The sequence below is a fragment of the Chlorocebus sabaeus genome, chromosome 27 (genome assembly GCF_047675955.1).
Source record: "Chlorocebus sabaeus isolate Y175 chromosome 27, mChlSab1.0.hap1, whole genome shotgun sequence".
NCBI lineage: Eukaryota > Metazoa > Chordata > Mammalia > Primates > Cercopithecidae > Chlorocebus > Chlorocebus sabaeus.
Genome location: NC_132930.1, coordinates 10,509,900 through 10,531,788, shown reverse-complemented (window position 1 = coordinate 10,531,788; position 21,889 = coordinate 10,509,900). Strand labels below are relative to the sequence as shown.

Here is a 21,889-nt window from a genome sequence, read left to right as displayed (position 1 = left end):
CTACTAAAAATACAGAAAACTAGCCAGGTGCAGTGGCGGGCGCCTGTAGTCCCAGCTACTCGGGAGGCTGAGGCAGGAGAATGGCGTGAACCCGGGAGGCGGAGCTTGCAGTGAGCTGAGATCTGGCCACTGCACTCCAGCCTGGGCGACAGAGCAAGACTCCGTCTCAAAAAAAAAAAAAAAAAAGAAATAGCCACAGCCACTCCAACCTGCAGCAACCCACCACCCTGATCAACTGGCAGCCATCAATATTGAGGCAAAAAGATTAGCACTTGCTGAAGGCTCAGATTATTGTTAGCTTTTTTTTTTTTTTTTTTTTTTTTTTAAGAGAGGGTCTTGCTCTGTTGCCCGGGCTGGAGTGCAGTGGTGCAACCATAGGTCACTGTAGCCTCCCAGAGTCAAGTGATCCTCCCACCTCAGCCTCCTGAGTAGCTGGGATTACAAGGGTGCACTACCACAGCTGGCTAATTTTTAAAAAATTTTTATCTAGACAGAGTCCCACTGTGTTGCCCAGGCTGTAGTGTTAGCATTTTAAAGCAATAAAGTATTTTAAAATTAAGCCATGTAGACTTTTAGGCATCATGTATAGTGTAAACATAACTTTTTTTTTTTTTTTGAGACAGAGTTTTGCTCTTGTTGGCCAGGCTGGAGTGCAATGGCACGATCTTGGCTCACTGCAACTTCTGCCTCTTTGGTTCAAGTGATTCTCCTGCCTAAGCCTCCCAAGTACCTGGGATTACAGGCATGCACCACCATGCCTGGGTAATTTTGTATTTTTAGTAAAGACAGGATTTCTCTATGTTGATCAGGCTGGTCTCAAACACCCAATCTCAGGTGATCCGCCCGCCTCGGCCTCCTAAAGTGCTGGCATGACAGGCGTGAGCCACCGCGTCTGGCCAACATAACTTTTATGTGCACTAGGAAACAAAAAAATCTGTGTGACTCACTTTATTGCAAGATTCACTTTATGGCAGTGGTCTGGAACTGGACCTGCGATGTCTCTGAGATATGTCTGTATATCATACCTTCCCTGTGCAGTACAAAGAGGCTGACCTAACTCTTTCTAACGCTGAGTGGATTATCCGGAATGGATATGGCATAATTAATTTAACCCCTGCTTCTTAATGGACCTTTCAGTTCTTTCCAGTTCTTTTTTTGCTGTCATGAGTAATGTAGCAATGGAAATTCTTGCATATCTTGCCTACTTGTGTAGACACATCAGTACAATGTGTTCAAAGAATTGGAATTGCTGGATTAAAAGGTCTATGCATTTAAAAGTGTAATAGACACTGGCAAGGATTTAAAGGATGGAGTGGTGCAAGGGGTCCCCCCTAAGTACAGGAAGTGAGGGGGTGTATCGTTTATATAGAATTTTAAAACAGTAATAAAACCAGTGTGGGCCTGTTTTTTATCATCACCATGTGCTGGCAGTGATAAAGTCAGAGTAAGTTCTTAATGGTGTGTACAGCTTTCACTAGAGCTTTGGGGCCAAGCTGCATCTTCAGCTCCTGTGGCACAGCACAGTCCTGAGTTTAAGCTGTAGATTAGACATAAATAATGATAGCACAGTGATTGCAGAAACCCCGGAACAGAACTCGAGTTACTTCAATTCTGTTATTCTCTCTGAGTTTTGTATTTAAATTTAAAATAACAAAGCAGAATGCAAACTACAGAGTATAATTAATTTTGATTGGTAAGTACAAATTTTAATTCATACATGAAATATTTTACTGAATTATTGTTATCATTTTTTAGAGACAGGGTGTCACTCTGTCACCCAGGCTGGAGTGCAGTGTTGTGATCATGACTCACTGCAGCCTTGATCTCCTGGGCTCAAGCCGTCCCCTGTCTCAGCCTCCTGAGTAGCTAAGGCTACAGGTACATGCTACCATGCCCAACTAATGAAGAAAACTTTTTGGTAGAGATGTTTGTTTTTGTTTTTTGTTTGTTTGTTTTCAGACAGAGTCTCACTTTGTCACCCAGGCTGGAGTGCACCGGTGAGATCGGCTCACTGCAACCTCCACCTCCCAGGTTCAAGTGATTCTCATGTCTCAGCCTCCCAAGTAGCTGGAATTACAGGCATGCACCACCATACCTGGCTAATCTTGCTATGTTTCCCAGGCTGGTCTCAAACTCCTGGCCTCGAGCAATCCTCCTGCCTCGGCCTTCCAAAATTCTGGGATTATAGATGTCGGCCAATACACCTGACTTGAATGATTTTTTTAAAGTTCAATTAAAAAAAAAAAGTAACTTGTTCGTTTTAAAGCTAAAGAATGAATAAAAAAATAAAAAGACTGTTCCTGATTCTTACACATTACTAGGAAAATAATTTTGTCACCTAGAGGAGAGAGGTTGATAGATGATCAGTTGTGGGTGTCAAATACACTAAGGATGCTGCTGGATTCTGTTCAATTGCCCTCTACAAAGATGGTGGTCTTGTGCTTATCAAATGGTGTGTGAGAGTGTCTGATTGAGGAAGAATCTTTAAAATGCTGTAAGAAATCAGGCTTGTAGTAAGAAGGAAATCACCCGCCAGCAGAAAAATGTATTTCCAGCCTTTCTTCCTCACCCTCTGCCATTGCTTTAGGATTGCTTAGTTTCATCAAGGTTTCAAGGATAGGCAGGCTCCCACCAAGAGAGAAGTAGGGAGAGGGGAGGTAGAGACCTATGAGTAGGCTCAAAGGCTGGACTGCCAGAGCCTGAACCCCAGCATCTCTTCTCACTAGCATGTCATCTTGGGCAAGGTACGTTACTTCTCTGTGCCCTAGTTCCCCAGCTGTAAAATGAGACAAAAATGGTATTGACCACATGCCGTCTTATTGTAATGATTAAAGGAGGTAATTTTTATAAAGCACTTAAAACAGCGTCTGGCAAATGTGTGTGTTTATTGTTATCCGCTAAGAGTCAGGCATTCATCTAGGCATGGGAAATAGATTCTTTTCAGTTGCCTTAAAAAAAATCCTACAAACGATGCATGATTATTCATATTTTGCAGTTGTAGTTATGTGACTTGCCCAAGGTTATACTGCTGCTCAGCGAGGGAGATGAAAATCTAACCGTGACTGGCCAGGCGCAGTGGCTCACGCCTGTAATCCCAGCACTTTGGGAGGCCGAGGCAGGTGGATCGCCTGAGGTTGGGAGTTCAAGACCAGCCTGACCAACATGGAGAAACCCCGTCTCCACTAAAAATACAGAATTAGCCGCGAGTGGTGGCGCATGCCTGTAATCCCAGCTACTTGGGAGGCTGAGGCAGGAGAATCGCTTGAACCCGGGAGGCAGAGGTTGTGGTGAGCTGAGATCACACCACTGCGCTCCAGCCTGGGTAACAAAAGTGAAACTCCATCTCAAAAAGAAAAATCTAACCATGACTGTCAACTCCACAATGTGGGCTTTTTGCAAATGGTTGCATATCTGCAGTATTACACATTGAAACTAAAACTAAAACACCTCACTCCTTCCAGTGCTCTGGGCTGCATATCCAGAACAAAATATTAAATGCCTCAACTTCTTTTATAGCTGAAGCAATCTGCAAGTTAAGGGTTTATCCTACTTCTAGAGAATGCTGGAAAGCCTAACGATTTCTCCTAAAGAGAGATGATCCATCTTGAAGGAAGTGGATGAGAAAGGGAACAGGTGTTTGAAAAGTATTTTTATGTTAAAACTGGGAGCTGTGGCCAGGTGTGGTGGCTCACGCCTGTAATCTCAGCACTTTGGGAGGCTGACGCAGGCAGATCACTTGAGGTTAGGAGTTTGAGACCAGCTGGGACAACATGGCGAAATCCCATTTCTACTAAAAATACAAAAATTAGCTGGGTGTGGTGGTGCATGCCTGTAATTCTAGCTACTCAGGAGGCTGAGACACGAGAATCACTTGAACCTGAGAGGTAGAGGTTGCAATGAGCTGATCTGGCCACTGCACTCCAGCCTGGGTGACAGTGAGACTGTCTGAAAACAAGCAAACAAAAAACAAAAAACAAAAAAAGCATTGGGAGCTACCTTTTGAGTAAAAACCCATCAGTACACAATAAAATCTTTCTCTGGGAAAAAGGCAAAGAAATAAAGGTTGCGCCGGGCGCGGTGGCTCAAGCCTGTAATCCCAGCACTTTGGGAGGCCGAGACGGGCGGATCACGACGTCAGGAGATCAAGACCATCCTGGCTAACACGGTGAAACCCCGTCTCTACTAAAAAGTACAAAAAACTAGCCAGGCGAGGTGGCGGGCGCCTGTAGTCCCAGCTACTCCGGAGGCTGAGGCAGGAGAATGGCGTAAACCCGGGAGGCGGAGCTTGCGGTGAGCAGAGATCCGGCCACTGCACTCCAGCCTGGGTGACAGAGCCAGACTCCGTCTCAAAAAAAAAAAAAAAAAAAAAAAAAAAGGTTGCTACTGTGTGAATAATTTGGCATATCTATCTAGCTATATGAGCATTGTGCTTAAAATATTAAAGAAATCAAGTATGGGCTATACGATGTAGACATAATGTGTATCTGAAAAAATCCTGTGTAGATGGAAAGTGTGCTGACTCAGCTGGCTCAGTTTCTGGGCCTCGTGTGGGCCCCCAGCAGCTTAACCACTTCTCTCAAGTCCTTGGTTTCCTCATGGGGGAAATGAGTATGTTGAATTAGATGACCTTTCAGGCATCTCATCATGCTGAGTTTTTTTCCGCAGCAGGGAACATGCTACTTCACATTCAGCTTAGGGCTTGCTCAGTGTAGGGGGAGTACCAGGAATTTGGGGAATTCCCGTAATACATGGGCACAAAATATATATATGTATATATATAAAATATTTGCCACACATTAATCCTTAATCTCTAAAAGGATTTTAAAAGTCATTAAGAAACAATAACCATCTTGCTGGAAAAGTAGGTAAAACTGATGACTTACAAAAGAAAAAATATATGTTGTCAAAAAACAGATGAGCAAATTTTAATCTTCACTAGTTGTAAATGAAATGCAAATGAAAACAAATCAAACTTGCAAATATTATACCCAGTGAGAGTTGATAGAGTGATGAGATGATAGGCCCATACACAGAATATAAATTGGTTCAATTTTTTATCTCTTCTGTTCCAGCAGTTGCTCTCATATCTATTTATCCTAAAGAAATAATCATGTATTTATATTAAAAATATTCACTCAATGTTGTTGTAGGGAAAATGAGGAATTATTAAACTATCCAACAGTAGGCAATTGGTTAAATAAATGATGCTATGTTTATATAATCAAATTTTATGCAGCCATTTTCTGTGTCAAGAATCTTGACATAGAACGTTAAATTAAGACCTAAATGTTAAATTAAGAAAAACAAGATGCCAAACCACATATAAAGTATGGTATTCTTAGTTTTGGAAAAAAATGATGCACTGAAAAAAAAACCCCAGAAAAATGTACGCTAATACTTTTGATTCTAGGTAGTAACTGATTTTCGTCTTCTTTGGATTAGTGTTTTTGAAATGTTCTATAATGTGTATGTACTACTTTTATAATCAGAAAATAGGATATATAGAAATGGTCTGGAAAAAATGAGGAGAGAATTTAGCCAGAATAGGGAGGTCATCTTCAGTCTGTTTGGACCAGCAAGTAAAAGCAGGAAATGCTGTCCACCAATGGCTTGAATATGTGTGTTGGATGGTGGTGGTGGTTGGTGGTTCTGGGGTTAGGGATGGAGGAAACCCTGAGATGTGATGGTTTTCTTAGTCACAGATGGCGCTTTACAGCTGGGGAGTATCTTGGACTTGGTGGAGATCTATCCAGACATCAGGCAGATTTCATATTTTCACAGAAAAAGGCTACGTTTATGTCTAAGGCGAAAACACGAAATACTAAGATAGAAAACTCCCAAAGCCCCCTCACCTTTTCAGACAACAAGAACCCCCAGGGCAGAGGGTCTTCCCCACTCTCAGAGTTACTTTGACTTCTCATCTGGTTTCATGTGGGTAATGCATTTTCACTCTTGAGTTTCTTTTCTTTTTAAGGTATTTTCATGATGACATTTGTTCTTTTGCAAAGAGCTAATTCTGCAGAATTCTATCCAGGGAGGGCCAAGGGAAATTAGTGAAGGTAATAACACCAGTTAGAAAGTTGAGTTTGGGTCATCTCAGGGACCTCCTTTGGTTGGAATATATTCTAGAGATGGCCCTTACTTCCCCAGAATAGATAGTGATGTCTTACTGAGTTGCAGGTAGAGTCTGTATTGAAGTGCAAGATTTTCTTCCCTGACTTGTCTGGGAATCCTTACCCAGGACTGTGGCTTTCCTCTTCCATATCCCTCCACCAGGAGGCAGGCTCTAGGCCTCTGGGCTGTCATCCTTTTGCCACTTCCACGCATATGCCTTCAAATACTTGAAAAAGTCACTATAGCGTAAAGTATACTTTTCTTTTTTGGTGATGCTTTTCTCTATTTTCTCTATAACCAGAGAGTAAGAATAAAACTACAGCTTGGGACCCGGTGTGGTGGCTCACACCTGTAATTCCAGCACTTTGGGAGGCCAAGGAGGGTGGATCACCTGAGGTCGGGAGTTTGAGACCAGCCTGACCAACATGGAGAAACTCCGTCTCTACTAAAAATACAAAATTAGCTGGTGTGGTGGCACATGCTTGTAGTCCCAGCTACTTGGAAGGCTGAGGCAAGAGAATCGCTTGAACCTGGGAGGTGGAGGTTGCAGTGAGTTGAGACCTTGCCATTGCACTCCAGCCTGGGCAACAAGAGTGAAACTCCATCTCAAAAAAAAAAAAAAAGAAAGAAAACAAAAGCCCCCACCCTTTAAAACTTTTAACACAAAAAGTTTTGAAGCTACACCAAAGAAGAGAGAATAGGCTAATATACTCCTGTGTACCTGCCACTCAACCTCAATAGTTCTTGACACTTTTCCAATCTTATTTTATCCATCGTTTTTACTTGTTGTTTTCTGGAATAATATAAAATAAATCCCTGACATCTTATTTATTTTCCTATCAATACATCAACATCTCTATCAGATAAGGGCCTTAAAATATCATTGACAAATTGATAAATCAGGGCCTGACAATACAGTTATCACCTAACAAAATTAGCAATAGTTCTTTAATGCCATCCAATACCCAGGCCGTATTCAAATTTATTTGAATATCTAAAAGAATATGAAAAGGACTTCTTTGTTTTTTTTTTTTTTTTTGAGACGGAGTCTCACTCTGTCATCCAGGCTGGAGTGCAGCTGGCACGATCCCCCCTCACTACACCCTCAGCCTCCTAGGCTCAAGCGATTCTCCTGCCACAGCCTCCTGAGTAGCTGGGATCATTAGCCACCATGACGGGCTAATTTTTGTATTTTTAGTAGAAACAGGGTTTCGCCATGTTGGCCAGGCTGGTCTAGAATTTCCGACCTCAAGCGATCCGCCAGCTTTGGCCTTCCAGAGTGCTATGACTACAGGCGTGAGTCACGGCACCCAGCCTGGAATTTTTTTGAGTCGAAGCCTCCCTCTGTTGTCCAGGCTGGAGTGCGGTGGTGTGATCTCGGCTCACTGCAGCCTCTGACTCCCAGGTTCAAGCAATTCTCCTGCTTCAGCCTCCCAAATAGCTGGGATTACAGGCACCTGCCACCAGGCCCAGCTAATTTTGTGTGTGTGTGTTTTTAGTAGAGATGGGGTTTTGCCATGTTGGCCAGGCTAGTCTTGAACTCCTGATCTCAAGTGATCCACCCCCACTTAGCCTCCCAAAGTGCTGGGATTACAGATGTGAGCCACCACGCCTAGCTCTCAGCCTGGACTTTCAAAACTCTTATGAGTAAGAAGAAAGAAGAGATGGCTTGGGGCTGAGGATAGCTATGGACAGCTGTGATTCAGGAGGCAGAATTATTCAGCTTTGCTAATCTCTTTTGCAAGGAGGAGAGAATGAAACAGACCTTTAAAAGGGAATCAGAAGTTGGAGTTAGTGCTTCTAGGAATTGTAAATGAATTCAGCAGTGTAGACCTAGAAAAATTTTCAGAGTCACTGATAGAGATTCCCAGAAATTTTCTGTAGCTTCAAGGCACCAGCCCAGCCTTTTCCTTCCCTTCTAAGCCAACATTAAAAAGACAAAACAACATACAGGAAGCACTTCTTCAAAACTGCACAAATAGCACATGCGTATCATGTACACATTTTTAAATGCACGTAAGCAAGGAGAAGAAAATGGGAATCGCATACAACCCCAGGACCCAGAGACAAGCCAGCTTCACGTGGAGGTAGTCAACACTCTAGATGTTTTCACAGCTCTGGAATCTGTACGGGCGATTTTGCAATCTGCTTTCCACCCATTTAGCTTAGGAAGCCTTTTCCTGTGTCCGTGAATAGACTTGTACGCTGTTATGTTAATGGATTTCAATATAGGAACAAACTGGCTTGTGCAAGACCCACCTATTCTTAGGTGATTTTTTTTTTTTGGCTATACATAACATAGAGGAGAACATGTTTCTAGCTAAAGATTCCATGTCAAAGCTCATGGGAGAGGAAGACGACCCTGGCTGCCCCACTTCTCTTCCCCTTTATTCAGTAAACGATAGCCTTGTCATATGGCGGCAGCCCGGTGGCTCTCCTGAAAGCGCTGTGTCTCTTCAGCAGGCCCCCCAGTGGGAAACACCCACCTCTTCATGGATCTCACAGATCCGTCTTTCTCCTCTGGTGCTGCCTGTATTTGCCAGCAGCTTCTCCCAGGCCCCCAGGCCTATACAGCCTTGGAATCACCTTGTTTCAGGCCTGCACGTCAGTTCCACCTTGTGGGTGTTGCTGGGGCCCCCTCCCTGTTTCTTGTCTCACAGCAGCTGCTCTGGATAAAGCCATCCTTGATCCCAACGGTGGGAGCCTCCCACTTGCCTCTTTGGTCTTTCCCGCCTGCAGTCCAGCCTAACCTGCCACAAGAATGAGTTTCCTACAGCCCAGCTTGAGCTCCCATATTGGGCTCTGCCTTTTAGCCCAACTGAGCTGCCTCTCCCACTTCTAGGTGCCCCAGATTTTTCCTTCATTGCTCATGTTTCTCTTTCTTCTCTGTGCATCTCAAGCTCAGTGGTTTTAAGGGTCATGTTCTAATATCACGGCCTCCACAAAACCTTCCTTGATTCCTGCTAGTTGCAAGTAGCACTTTTTCCCTTTGTTGGCACTTGATTTGTTCCTACCTTAGATCCTTGCTGAAGTTGATGTCTAGTGTTGCCATTAGACTGTAAGTTTTTTGAAGGCAGAAACTGTGCCTTCTTTAACTTGATTTCAATGCCTGACACAGAGTAGGTGCTCAAAGAGGCTAGTAACATTTAAGTTAAAAGAGAGTGGATTGGTAACAGTTTTTTTAATTTTTTGAGACAGGGTCTCACTTTGTTGCCCAGGCTGGAGTGCAGTGGTGTGATAATGGCTCACTGCAGCTTCAGCTTCCTGGGCTCAAGTAATCATCCTGCCTCAGCCTCCCAAGTAGCTGGGACTACAGGCGTGCTCCACCATGTCTAGCTAATTTTTTTTTAAATGTAGACTTGGTGGGGGTGGGGGGGGTCTCACCATGTTGCCCAGGCTGGTCTTGAACTCCTGGGTTCAGGTGATCCTCCTGCCTTGGCTTCCCAAAGTGCTGGGATTATAGGCAGGAGCCACTGTGCCTGGCTAGTAACAGTTTTATGTGCCAAAGACCCAGGGATTTTAATTGGCTGTTAACCAATTTTAATTGGAGTCAGTTGGAGCTAATAGTATGCTGTGGCTACTGATGAGCACAAGGCAACCTTGGATTGTGTTGAATCACAGGCTCATCTCCCATAATCCCTCCACCGGCCCTGTCCTGCTCCCCACTGAGCAGCCCACAGTGCAACCTCCCTGAACTACTTCTACTTCCCCAAATCAAACATGTATTTTCATGCCCCTGGGCCTTTGCACAGGTTTCTCCCCACCCACAAAGGATTTCTTCTCTTTTGCTTATCAAAATCTTACTCATCCTACAGATCAGCTGTCTCTTTTCAAATGCAGGGCTCCCGAATCACCACTCCTTTCTCCCATCTTGAGAATTAATGCTTCCTCTCCTGTGTGACTATAGTACTGGTTCATATCATCATCATCATAGCAGCTACTATTTGCTAGTGCCTGTTTTGTTCCAGGCACTGTTTTCGGCTCACGACATACACTAGCTCAGAACCATCTTATGATAACCCCTCAAAGTAAATGATAATAATGGTAAATACTTCTACAGTACTCACTCTGTGCCAGGCACTATGCAATGTGCTTTACGTGCACTACCCTTTTAAATTCTGTACAACCACCTTGTAAGGTAGGTACCATTATTTTATTTTTATTTTTATTATTAAAAATAATACCATCAACCAACTCACACCAGGTAGGTACCTTTCTTATTGCCTATTTACAATTAGGGAAGAGGAGCTTAGAGAAGTTAAGTGACCTTCATGAGATCACATAGCCAGTGGGGCTGAAAGGCAGTATGGCTCCGGAGTCAGTCGTGTTGTAGACATCATGCATAGTTGACTTTGTTGTCAAAGGACCCGAAGCTCAGAGAGGTTAAGGAATTGCCCCAAGGTCATGCATTTAAGTGGCAGACATTAGAGCCAAACCAAGCCTGCCAGACCCCAGGTCTACGTGCCCCTTCTTACTCTGAACTACCTGTCTAGTAGGGGTTGGCACACTTTTTTGTGTAAAGACCAAATTGAAAATATTTTAGGCTTGGTTGCAACTTTATGTTGCAGCAAGAAAGCAGTCATAGGCAACATGTCAATGAATGGGCATGACTGTGTTCCAATAAAATGCTATTTATGAACCCTGAAATTTGAATTTCATGTAATTTTCACGTGTCATAAAATATTCTCCTCCTTTGGATTTTTTTCAACCATTAAAAAATGTAAAAACCCCCTGTAATCCCAGCTACTTGGGAGGCTGAGGCAGGAGAATCGCTTGAACCTGGGAGGTGGAGGTTGCAGTGAGTGGAGATCATGCCACTGCACTCCAGCTTGGGCGACAGAGTGAAACTCCCTCTCAAATAAAATAAAATAAAATGTAAAAACCATTCTCAACTTATGGCCCATACAAAAACAGGTGGCGGGCTAGGTTCAGCCATGGATGAACCATAGTTTGACAACCTTTAATTTATAGCATCGTGACATTATAGAATGATTAGATAGGCATGATTTGCCTTTTTGCTCTCTTTTTCCTAGAATAGTTCAGCTCAGGCCCCAAAAATGGATACTCAACTGAGAAAACACGAGTCCTTTGGTAAACAAGATCCACATTCCCTAAAAGAAGTTCAGAGACCACGTGTCCTTCCCTGAGTGTACCTCTTGGGGTTGTACCCTCAACTCCAAGCAGTTTTTCAGGGTATTCCAATTATTTTGAGAAAAGTAGTAGGAAATGCATTTCCCCATCACTTTAGTTTTGAGATGAGGTTCTAACGGTGCTCTGGGCAGTTGTCTAGCTGGCTAGTCTTGTATTTGACTCTGAAATTGAACCGGGCTAAGAACTCTACACCTCAGGCAATGATTCCTGGATCGTGCTCCTGGAGTGGAAGAGACCAGTCAGGACAGAGTTGCTAGACCAGAGGAGGGGAAGGGGACCACGGTCCCGGTGTGGTTGGGAGTCAGAGGGCAGGACACACGGCTCAGAGAGGTTTCAGAGTTTAATATGTTAAACTAATAAAAGGCTTCAGGACTTGACAATGTTTTGTTTGAATTCAACTGTAAAGGGGTTTAATATGCTTCAGGCTTAGGAATATAAATACTGCTTAACATTTTTTATTCTGGTGAACTTATGTTAAAAGTTGCAAACCAGCATCTTTTTTTTTTTTTCTTTTAATAGAAACAGGGTCTTGCTATGTTGCCCAGGCTGGCATTGAATTCCTGGCCTCAAGTGATCCTTCTACATCAGCCTCCCAAAGCACTGGGATTACAAGCGTGAGACACTGTGCCTGGCCAAGCAAACCAGCATCTTGCAAACAAACTTTCAGAACAAAATCTGTTTCAAACAGAGATGATCTACGTATGAAAATACACTGACTTAAAAATGATTTCTTTTTGTGATTTTGAGAGAAAATTTAGTGACTATTTGTAGCAATTAGCAACACAGTAGGGGGAATTATTAAGATAGGATTCAGATTAGTGAAATAAGCTCTTGCAAGTAAAACTTATAAAATACCACTTGAGAAGATGTTCACCGCAAAGGTGGTAACCTTATTTTTAAAAATGTTTTTTACTGAAGTTTTATCTAAGTGAACACCTCATGGATATACAGCTTGGTGGATTTTCACAAACTGCACACACTTGTGAAACCAGCATCCAGATCAGGAGGCAACAGATGTCCTTTAAAACATCAAGCACTAGGCCGGGCGCCGGTGGCTCACGCCTGTAATCCCTGCACTTTGGGAGGCCGAGGCGGGCGGATCATGAGGTCAGGAGATCGAGACCATCCTGGCTAACACGGTGAAACCCCGTCTCTACTAAAATACAAAAAAAAATTAGCCGGGCACGGTGGCGGGCGCCTGTAGTCCCAGCTACTCGGGAGGCTGAGGCAGGAGAATGGCACGAACCCGGGAGCGGAGCTTGCAGTGAGCCGAGATGGTGCCACTGCACTCCAGCCTGGGCGACAGAGTGAAGACTCCGCCTCAAAAAAAAAAAAAAAAAAAAAAAAAAAAAAAAAAAAAAAACATCAAGCACTGAGCCGGGCGTGGTGGCTCACACCTGTAATCCAAGGACTTTGGGAGGCCGAGGTGGGCGAGTCACCTGAGGTCAGGAGTTTGAGACCAGCCTGACCAACATGGTGAAACCCTGTCTCTACTAAAAATACAAAATTAGACGGGCTTGGTGGCATGCACCTTGTAATCTCAGCTACTCGGGAGGCTGAGGCAGAAGAATCGCTTGAATCCGGGAGGTGAAGTTGCAGTGAGCTGAGATCGTGTGCATTGCATTCCAGCCTGGGCAAAAAGAGTGAAACTTCATCTCAAAAAAAAAAAAAAAAAAAAAAAAAAAAATCAAGAACTGGTTTATTTGTAGGAAGACAATAGGAGTGGAGACCTAATCTGAAGAGCTGGCTACAACCTGGAGCAGTGGCTCACGCCTGTAATCACAGCACTTTGGGAGGCTGAGGCAGGTGGATGACATGGTCAGGAGATCGAGACCATCCTGGCTAACGTGGTGAAACCCCATCTCAACTTAAAAAATACAAAAATTAGCTAGGCATGGTGACGCACTCCTTAGTCCCAGCTACTCGGGAGGCTGAGGCAGGAGAATTGCTTGAACCTGGGAGGTGGAGGTTGCAGTGAGCCGAGATGGCGCCACTGCACTCCAGCCTGGTGACAGAGTGAGACTCCATCTCAGGAAAAAAAAAAAAAAAAAAAAAAAAAGTTACTTACCTGTACCTTACATATATAAAGTTATATCTCTACACATACACATATGTACATATATGTAGCTAATTATGGTGAAATACGGAACTAACCCAAAGACAATGAGGAATAGCTGTGCAGTTAGGAATTGTTGAAACAGTGGAAATCTGTTTAGCTGAAATCTAGCAAGTGTGTAGACAATGTTGAAATTTAAAAAAGCTTAAATCTGAAAAATATTTAGAAGATATATACAAGTATCTATTTGTTAGATAGTAAAAACTGGTAAGATTTTGGAGTGAAAAAGTTTAGAGATGGTTACACTGGTTTTTTCTAAAGTTGCTTAAGATTTTTGGAATTGCTTCCCTTTCCCCACGAGAACAAAGCACTGGCCGGGCATGGTGGCTCACGCCTGTAATCCCAGCACTTTGGGAGGCCGAGGTGGGTGGAGCACCTGAGGTCAGGCATTTGAGACCAGCCTGGCCAACATGGCAAAACCCCTTCTCTACTACAAATACAAAAAACTAGCTGCGCATGGTGATGGATGCCTGTAATCTCAGCTACTCAGGAGACTGAGGCAGGAGAATCACTTGAACCCAGGAGGCGGAGGCGGCAGTGAGCCAGTATCATGCCACTGCATACAAGCCTGGGGGACACAGCGAGACGCCGTAAAGGAACAAAGCACTCAGCCCCACTTCCCAGTTGGGGAGCCCCCACCATGGGCTCACCCATCCTGAGAAAGGCTGGCTTTTGCTGTGATGTCCCTGCTAGGCTAGGAAGGCGCTATTGAAGGTGCTGGCTAGAGATTGCTAGAGGTTGCTGAGGAGCATGGTGACTTCCTGGCCATTTAATTGTGTTAGATTCATGGTGGAATCAATTTCCTTAATGAATGAATCGGCTGCTACCAGCACAGGTCCTTTGTCCAAAGCTCCTTGAGGAGGATGACATTTAGATATATTGTCTGTAATTGATAGGCCATCCCCAACTGGTGATGGACTCATATTTTTTAAAAAAGACAGCTGAGGATTCCCTCAGCATTTTGAAGTGAGCTACCTCCACCAAAGCCCAGCTAACTTCAAACCTGCAATAATAACAATCAGTTAATAATAGTCATAATTTCACTTTAGCTCTATATTATGCTGTATTGTTATAAAAAGACTTTCTCGCAAAACCAACAAGAGAGCATTTCCAAACATACAAAGTATTGTAAAAGTACAAACCGAAATGATTTCTGTATTGTTACCATTTCCACCTGATCCTTATGAGCTCCCAGTGGAGAAGGCAGGGCAGATCTCATTCTACTTTACGACTGAGAAGACGAGCCATTTCGGCAGAGTGGTAGTTTCTGTGTCAAATGTGCACAGAGGTATTGTGGGAACACAGCAGGGGGCATCTGATCTAGCAGGGGCTGGGGAGCGCTGGTGGTCAAGGAAGGCTTTCCAGAAGGCGTGTGAGTTGGGGGCTGAGTGAAGACCTGCTCTTTCCAGCCAGTAGGATGGCAGGGAGCGAGCCTGCGGAGGGCGTCAGGTGGAGAATGGGTGTCTGTTAGCACGGCCGTTAGAATTGAGTCCAAAAGGAAACCAGGATTTCCTACTGGACAGCCCTCAGTTCTCCGGAGGAGGAAATGGGTTAGGATGTCTCTTCCCCTAATCCCTCACTTGTGTGTATCTTGGTCTCTTTGCCAGAGTGGGCAGAAAGGCCCAACCCTGTTGCTTTTGCAACATGAAGCCTCCCTTCCCTCCCTGTGTCTGTGCGTGTGAACCCTGGAGGCCTGCTGAGGGACTCTTTTCTGTGAAAATGGTAGAAAGAGAAAAAGGGCAAGAGCATCACATTATGGAGATCCCGGAAGCTCTGGAGGTGAAGGCTCATTGATTCTGTCTGATTCAAGGCCTGAGAAGAACGGCCTGGAGGGCCACTCAGTGTCGTCACCCATGACGCTCTCGTAACTCTTCCGTACGAAGAGACGTACTTGGGCCACTCTTGCCAGTTAGCCACTTGGGAAATACCATGGAAGACTCACTTTTTTCACCCAGAAGCCCTTCTAGGGAGAATTTCTTTAGGAGAAATTCGCTGAAATCAAGCCCATCAGACTCACATGCTGATGATGTAACTCGAGGCGGCTCACTCCTGGACACACGTGACCCATTCTGAAGATTATCTGTCATGTCCATATAGGGTATGGCTCTGCCTCGGACCGCAGCTCCTCCCCTACTTCCCTTCCTCCCCCAGCTCCATATTTAGGCATCTTCCAAGGCTCCTCCTGTCCTCAAGGCTTATCATCCATCTTTACTGCCGCACAGTAATGCAATGGTTTATGTTTTGTATTCACTGCAGCAGGTACTTTGGCTTCAGTTTTAATAAAACTATCAAGAACTACTTTACAGTTTATGAAACTGAGGCCCTGAAAGCTGACTTGATGAGCCACTTGGGGTCAGAACTGGCTGGCACTGAGGGTCACTTGATTGAACAGAGATGTTTTCACCTTTCTGACTTGCTGGGTGGCAAAGCTTAGACAGGAGTCTCTCTCTTTCTCTCTCTCTCTTTTTGTAGCTATGTCTGGGTGTGTTTCACCCTTTGTTGGAGAAACCTCTTTTGTGCTACTTTAAATTCCCTACTTAGCGTTAATAACTGTTTATCATTATATTTAGTAATTGTTATTTCAGAATATTATTAATAGGGACTACTTACTGAGTGTTTACTATATACATACAGTATGTTTATATTATGCACCTGCTAAGAATTTTGCACTCTAGGCCAGGCACAGTGGCTCATGCCTGTAATCCCAGCACTTTGGGAGGCTGAGGCAGGCAGATCACTTGAGCCCAGGAGTTTGAGAGCAGCCTGGCCAGCATGGTGAAACCCCGTCTCCACTAAAAATACAAAAATTAGCCAGGCACGATAGTGGGCATCTGTAATCACAGCTACTCAGAAGGTTGCAGCAGCAGAATCACTTGAACCCAGGAGGCGGAGGTTGCAGTGAGCCGAGATCACACCACTGCACGCCAGCCTGAGCGACAGAGCGAGACTCAGGTCTCCAAAAAAAAAAAAAAAAAAAAAAAGAATTTTGCGCTCTAAGCTTTAAACACACTTAAATACTCTCAACAACCTGTGATGCAGATATAATATTATTACACTGATTTTACAGAGGAGGAAACTGAGGCTTAAGGAGGTTAGAAAATCTTCCAAGTTCGTCACATAGGTAGTCGATTGGGCAGCTCGGATTCAATGCCAGGTTTACCTGACTTTAAAGCCCATGACCTTAACAATTATGCCTTATTAATTTCCTTTTGCAGATATTCACTCAGGAAATTTGGCTTTAGCTCAGTCAGTTTATTGGAGAGTTTATTTAAATAACCGAAAGGACTGGGTGTGGTGACTCATGCCTATAATTCCAACACTTTGGGAGGCTGAGGCGAGAGTATCACTTGAGCCCAGGAGTTCGGGACCAGACTCAGCAACATAGTGAGACCTTGTCTCTATACAAACTAAACAAACGTAGCCGATCACAGTGGTGAGTGCTCGTAGTCCTAGCTACTTGGGAGGCTGAGCTGGGAAGATCACTTGAGCCTGGGAGGTGGAGGCTGCAGTAAGCCACCATCGTACTCTGTCTCCAGCATGGGAGATAGAGCAAGACTGTCTCAAAAAATAAATAAAGGTGGCCAGTGTTGGGTATGGTGACTCATGCCTGTAATCCCAGCACTTTGGGAGGCCTAGGCGGGTGGATCATTTGAGGTCAGGAGTTCAAGACCAACCTTGGCAACATGGTGAAACCCCGTCTGTACTAAAAATACAAAAATTAGCTGGGTGTGATGGTGCATGCCTGTAGTCCCAGCTACTCAGGAGACTGAGGCATAAGAATTGCTTGAACCTGAGAGGCGGAGGTTGCAGTGAACTGAGATCGAGCCACTGCACTCTAGCCTGGGCAACAGAGCAAAACTCCATTTCAAAAAACTAAAATTAAGATAAATAAATAAATAAATGCCTGAACCGTGTACATTTTTCTTAATTCTGGCCCTGCTACACTGGAGTCAAATAAAACTTAAGGCCAAAATAAATAAATAAATAAATAAAATATGGAGGAAATAGGCAAATAATAATAATAATAAATAATAGCACAATATTTGATATTTAAATGCTCATTTAAATTCTCAAAAATGAAATATTAAAACACTCAACACAATAATTGTGCTCCAAAAAAAACCAAAAAACTTAAGGCCAGGCGTGGTGGCTCATGCCTGTAATCCCAGCACTTTGGGAGGCTGAGGTGGGAGGATCACTTGAACTCCGGAGTTTGAGACCAGCCTGAGCAATATAATGAGACCCCCAACTCCATTTATAAAAAGTAAGATAATTAAATTAAATTTAAAAAATATACAAATATCTTAAGAGTTCTTGGCTCTGGACTAAGTCACAAATGCATATTTTTAAGTTGCCACTTGGTCTAAGGATCTAATGTCTAACTAAAGCCTATGGAGCCCTCAAGGAGTCCTTCCTCAAAGGTCTAGTCTCAAATGGGGTCCATGACCATGGTGTGTGACAGTAACCTGGTGTCAGTCTGGAGAAAGAGTCCAGGTAAACATTTGGCAAAGTGGCCCCTCCACTACGGACATTCAGTATTTGGTGTTTCAGATAGTAGTGAAATGGATAACTTGATGGCTTCCTGTAATTCCCAGATGCCAGGCTTTGTGCTAAATCAGACTCTTCACATTCTGAATCCTTACAATGATCACGTGAAGAAAGTCCTTTTCTTATTTTCATTTCTATGAGAAAATCAAGGTTCAGAGAGGTTAAGTAATTTGGCCAAGGTCACCTGGCTTACACGTGAATTTTTAAATAAAATATATTTAAAATATATTTTAATGAATATATTCACATATCCATTAAAAACATGAATATGTGAATATCATGTGAATTATTTATTTGGCTAACTCATTTGCAAAGGCTGTTAGGTATAATTAAACAACAGAGACCGTGGGTTGACAAGGATAAAAATGTCTTGGCTGCCGGGCATGGTGGCTCACGCCTGTAATCCCAACACTTTGGGAGGCTGAGACAGGAGGATCTTTGAGGCCAGGAGTTCATGACCAGCCTGGGCAACATAGTGAGACTGTATCTCTACAAAGAAAGCAAGAAATTAGCCAGGTGTGGTGGCACACACATGTAGTCCCAGCTACTCAGGAGGCTGAGGTGGGAGGATCACCTGAGCCCAGGAGGTCCAGGCTGCAGTGAGCCGTGATGACACCACTGCACTCCAGCCTGGGCAACAGAGTGAGATCCTGTCTCCGAAAAAAGAAAAAGAAAAAGAAAAAAAAAATGTTTTGGAAAGGAATGCCAGGATTTAGAGAAGTGACTTAAAAATTATGTCTTAAATCAGACTTGTAGGTTTGCTTTGTATTGCCTTGCATAACACATGTCAGGAAGATCGCCAAGGAGGGGAGTTTATAAGCCCAGATCGCAGTAATAACCTTTACTCTGAATTTTGGTCCGAAAGACTTTTCCTTTGTCTGGAGCGAGGCTGGCTTTGTGATATCGTGCCGCAGCAGACCCGACAGTGTCTCCAAGGCAGAGCTCGTTGCCTGGAGTTTTCCCACTGCACTGAACGAGAATTTATTTGGCCTTTCTTGAAATTCAGATTGTTCCATTTATGCAGTCCTGTTTAAGTGACAGGCACTGAATATGGTTGCTTTCAGGCAAGATATTTTGTTTGACTAGGGGCCTAGCGGAGTTTGGGATACACAGATGGCCATCCAAAAATGTTAAAAGAAAGAAATAACTTGATCCTCACAGCATCTCTGAGAAGTGGTTCCTAAATTTATCACAATCTTGCAGATGTGTAAGCTGAGGCGTGGAGTTCAAGCAGTGGGCTCAAAGCCATGTGTAGGTGACAGTGCCTGATTTCAGATGCAGATAACTCTAAGGCCAGTCTGCTGCATCTCTTACCAGTTTTTGGAAAAACCTCAAGGGAAAAACCACAGCAAATTTTTAGAGTTCTAGTAATTTCTTTTCCCCTATTACAACACATATTCCCATAAACCAAGGACTGTGTGATTAGTCAATAAACAAAAAGAAATGCATAAAGTATCTGTCACTCATAACATTCTTGTTTCTTGCAGTTTCCAAGGTGGCTAGATCCATCAGAAGCTGAAGCCGTGGAGAACGCTCTCAGGGGCCCTTGTCACTTCTTGGAGTAGAAGCCGACAGAGACCTGTTTGGAAACGTCTCCTTCACACACCAGGTTGCTACCGAGGTCTTTTTCATGTTGCAGTCAGAGCAGTTGCTTGTGTTTTTTAGCGCTTGAATGATTTTAGAGATAAAGTCAGCTTCTGCTTCTTGACCGGGAGGCGTTGTGTGTGTGTGTGTGTGTGCGCGCGTGTGTTGGGCGAAGACAGATCTAAGCTCTCCCTGAGAGGGGAAGAGTAGATTGCACAAGTGGAGTTGGTTGGCTATACAGAAATTGCCCCACATTTAATCTGTTTGCCAATGAGGAAGCCCCTTATCTTCAAAAAAGGCAAGAAAGAAAGACTTCATTTTCCCCCTTCTCTTTCTGTTCCAGTTGAAGACTAGGCTTTGGAGGTTTTCAAAGTAGACGGTGCTTGGATGGGCGGCGAGAAGTAACATTCTGCAAATCGCCGGCAGAGGTCCTGAGGACACAGACCTACCTAGCTTGCCTTCCCCTTGCTGAATGGCGTGTCCTGCAGCCGCCCACTGAGGGCTCTCGTCCCTGGGATTCTGGACTTGCGAGTAGGACAGCAGGCTGGGAAGATGCTGAGTTCCATCAAGTGCGTGTTGGTGGGCGACTCTGCTGTGGGGAAAACCTCTCTGTTGGTGCGCTTCACCTCTGAGACCTTCCCGGAGGCCTACAAGCCCACAGTGTACGAGAACACGGGAGTGGACGTCTTCATGGATGGCATCCAGATCAGCCTGGGCCTCTGGGACACAGCCGGCAATGATGCCTTCAGAAGCATCCGGCCCCTGTCCTACCAGCAGGCAGACGTGGTGCTGATGTGCTACTCTGTGGCCAACCATAACTCATTCCTGAACTTGAAGAACAAGTGGATTGGTGAAATCAGGAGCAACTTGCCCTGTACCCCTGTGCTGGTGGTGGCCACCCAGACTGACCAGCGGGAGATGGGGCCCCACAGGGCCTCCTGCATCAATGCCATGGAAGGGAAGAAACTGGCCCAGGATGTCAGAGCCAAGGGTTACCTGGAGTGCTCAGCCCTTAGCAACCGGGGGGTACAGCAGGTGTTTGAGTGCGCAGTCCGAACTGCCGTCAACCAGGCCAGGAGACGAAACAGAAGGAGACTCTTCTCCATCAATGAGTGCAAGATCTTCTAAACCCCAAGAGACTTCGCACAACACTTATGTATGTGCCCCAAAGACTAATGGGGAGAGGGAGGGCCGGGAAGCCAGGAAAGCTTGGTGTTTTCTCTGGGTACTCCCCAAGCAGTGTCTCCTTTCGGATACAGTTATTGATGAGGCTTGGCCACTGGATGTTTTCACTAACTACACTCTACAAGTGAACTCCTTGCCCAGGCCAGTCAGAAAATCCCTTGGGGAACTGTAATGACTATTCCATTTTTGATTAAAATAGTGAAATAGTCTCCATAATTTTGGACGATGAAGTGAGTTTTTCAAAGAATTCCGTATTTAAAGACACATTTTATTTAACTAATAACAAAATGGATTGCTTTTGTATATATTTAGTTTTCACACTTGGAAAATCTTTTGCTACATCCTCGAAAACATAAACTCCTGTGTGAGTGAAATACCTGTACGGAGCTCTGCCATATGTTTGTAGTGTTATTATTTTCACCTCAAGTAGAAAGTCTGTTGAAACCACTTGGCTGCTGGATTTAAATGGGTAATCAAATTTAAAAATGACCATAAATGAATCTTTGCAATTTATTTTCTACCTATGTGTTATTCAGAGTTGGATATAAAATACAGTTCCATAGGATATCCTAATACTGCCTAATGATTTTAAAGTTATTGCTGTATTTTTCTGAAATGATAAAACATCATTCATTTATTTACAATATTGTCTTTATTTACAATATTGTCTTTCACCCAACTCCAGTTATGCACTACATATTCTCCTCTCATTCACCATGACTGATTGAAACACCATCTTTCAGGTAGAGAATCAGACTGCTCCAAGCAATAGCAACAGAACTTGAAACAGAAGCGAGAGAGTGTCACTTTCACTTCTGGTAGGGTGGTTCCCAGGTGACTGCACGTCCTGTGAAAGACAGTGGGCTCAAAGTTCTGTTAACTTGACAAATTTCTTATACATTTGTCTAAACTGAGCTGTTGTGGCAACATAATTTATGAATTGTAGGATCTAATTAGGATTATTGGGAGGGTATCTACATATATATGTGTATGTAAGGGAAAAGGTAGAATTTACAGCCTTCAAAAAAGAAAAATCAAATTCCAAACCCAGGAAAAAGAAAGCTCTATAGCAACTGCTCAGATAACAGAAAGTTATCAGGGGAAATACTGAATAAATAGATACACACATACTCGCACACAACCTGCTCTCACACACACAACTCAAACCCCATTCTATCGAATAGTTTAAAA

At 43.8% G+C, this 21,889-nt stretch overlaps 1 protein-coding gene across 2 annotated transcripts in view; it reads left to right on the top strand.

The window, feature by feature from the left end:
- Window positions 1-21,337, top strand: part of RHOH (ras homolog family member H) — a 48,916-nt gene extending 27,579 nt beyond the window's left edge. For both annotated transcript variants that reach the window (XM_008017592.3, XM_008017593.3), the window contains exons 2-3: window positions 19,417-19,538; window positions 19,857-21,337. In XM_008017592.3, the coding sequence (XP_008015783.1) occupies window positions 20,066-20,641 (576 nt within the window). In that variant the 5' untranslated portion in view covers window positions 19,417-19,538; window positions 19,857-20,065 and the 3' untranslated portion in view covers window positions 20,642-21,337. The remainder of the gene's footprint in view (window positions 1-19,416; window positions 19,539-19,856) is intronic.
- Window positions 21,338-21,889: the final 552 nt, after the last annotated feature.